The 656-nt window shown below is 68.4% G+C and overlaps 1 protein-coding gene across 1 annotated transcript; it reads right to left on the bottom strand.

Moving 5' to 3' along the window:
• Window positions 1-5: 5 nt before the first annotated feature.
• LOC103918837 (epiplakin-like) lies at window positions 6-653 on the bottom strand (the record flags this gene model as incomplete). The annotated part of the gene is made up of 1 exon (XM_009326284.1): window positions 6-653. A coding segment is annotated over one exon (648 nt), but the record flags the coding sequence as incomplete, so codon positions are not given.
• Between the last annotated feature and the right edge of the window lie 3 nt (window positions 654-656).

Below are 656 nucleotides of genomic sequence, written 5' to 3'. Positions count from 1 at the left end.
GCGGGGTCGGCCTTGGAGGGCACCAGCACGCCGGCGATGCAGCCCGTGCCGTCCAGGTAGCGCTTGACGGAGGCCATTTCTGTCACCTCCTCCACCGTCTTGGAGCCCTGGACGAGGTCGGCCAGCGTGTCCTTGTCGATGATGCCCGAGTCCACCAGGTCCGAGGCGGTCACCTGCCTCCTGAGGCCCGTGAATTTCACGTTGCTGCTCCGCTCCACCGCCTCCTCGATGAGGCCAGTGAGGAGCCTTGCCAGCTCGTCCAGCGCCAGGCTCCCGGCCCGGACCTTCCCCAGCAGCTCCTGCCTCTTTGCCTCGGAGACGTACTTGGAGAAGAGGAGCTCCCACAGGGAGACCTTCCTGCCGTGGAAGCCGCCCGCCGAGACCTCGACGGTGTGGGACTTCAGGGACTGCTCCAGCTCCCGCTCCTGCCGGGAGTCCGCGGCCTCACCATTCTCGGCCGGCGGCGGGGCCTCCTGCTGCGTCGGCTTGCGGGCCAGGGCAGCGCCATGGCCCTGGCCCTCAGCCCCGGTGATGATGGCGGTGAGGAGGGTGATCATCTCCGAGATGGTGACCGTCCCCGCCTTGTACTTCCGGAGGAGGTCCTGGCGCCGGTGGTCGGGGACGTAGCGGGAGAAGAGGAGCTCCCAGACAGTGAC

The sequence above is a fragment of the Pygoscelis adeliae genome, unplaced genomic scaffold (assembly GCF_000699105.1).
Source record: "Pygoscelis adeliae isolate BGI_AS28 unplaced genomic scaffold, ASM69910v1 C10313265, whole genome shotgun sequence".
In the NCBI taxonomy this organism is placed as follows: Eukaryota; Metazoa; Chordata; class Aves; order Sphenisciformes; family Spheniscidae; genus Pygoscelis; species Pygoscelis adeliae.
The sequence above is the reverse complement of the archived record's forward strand: the minus strand, read 5'-3'. Positions and strand labels throughout refer to the sequence as shown.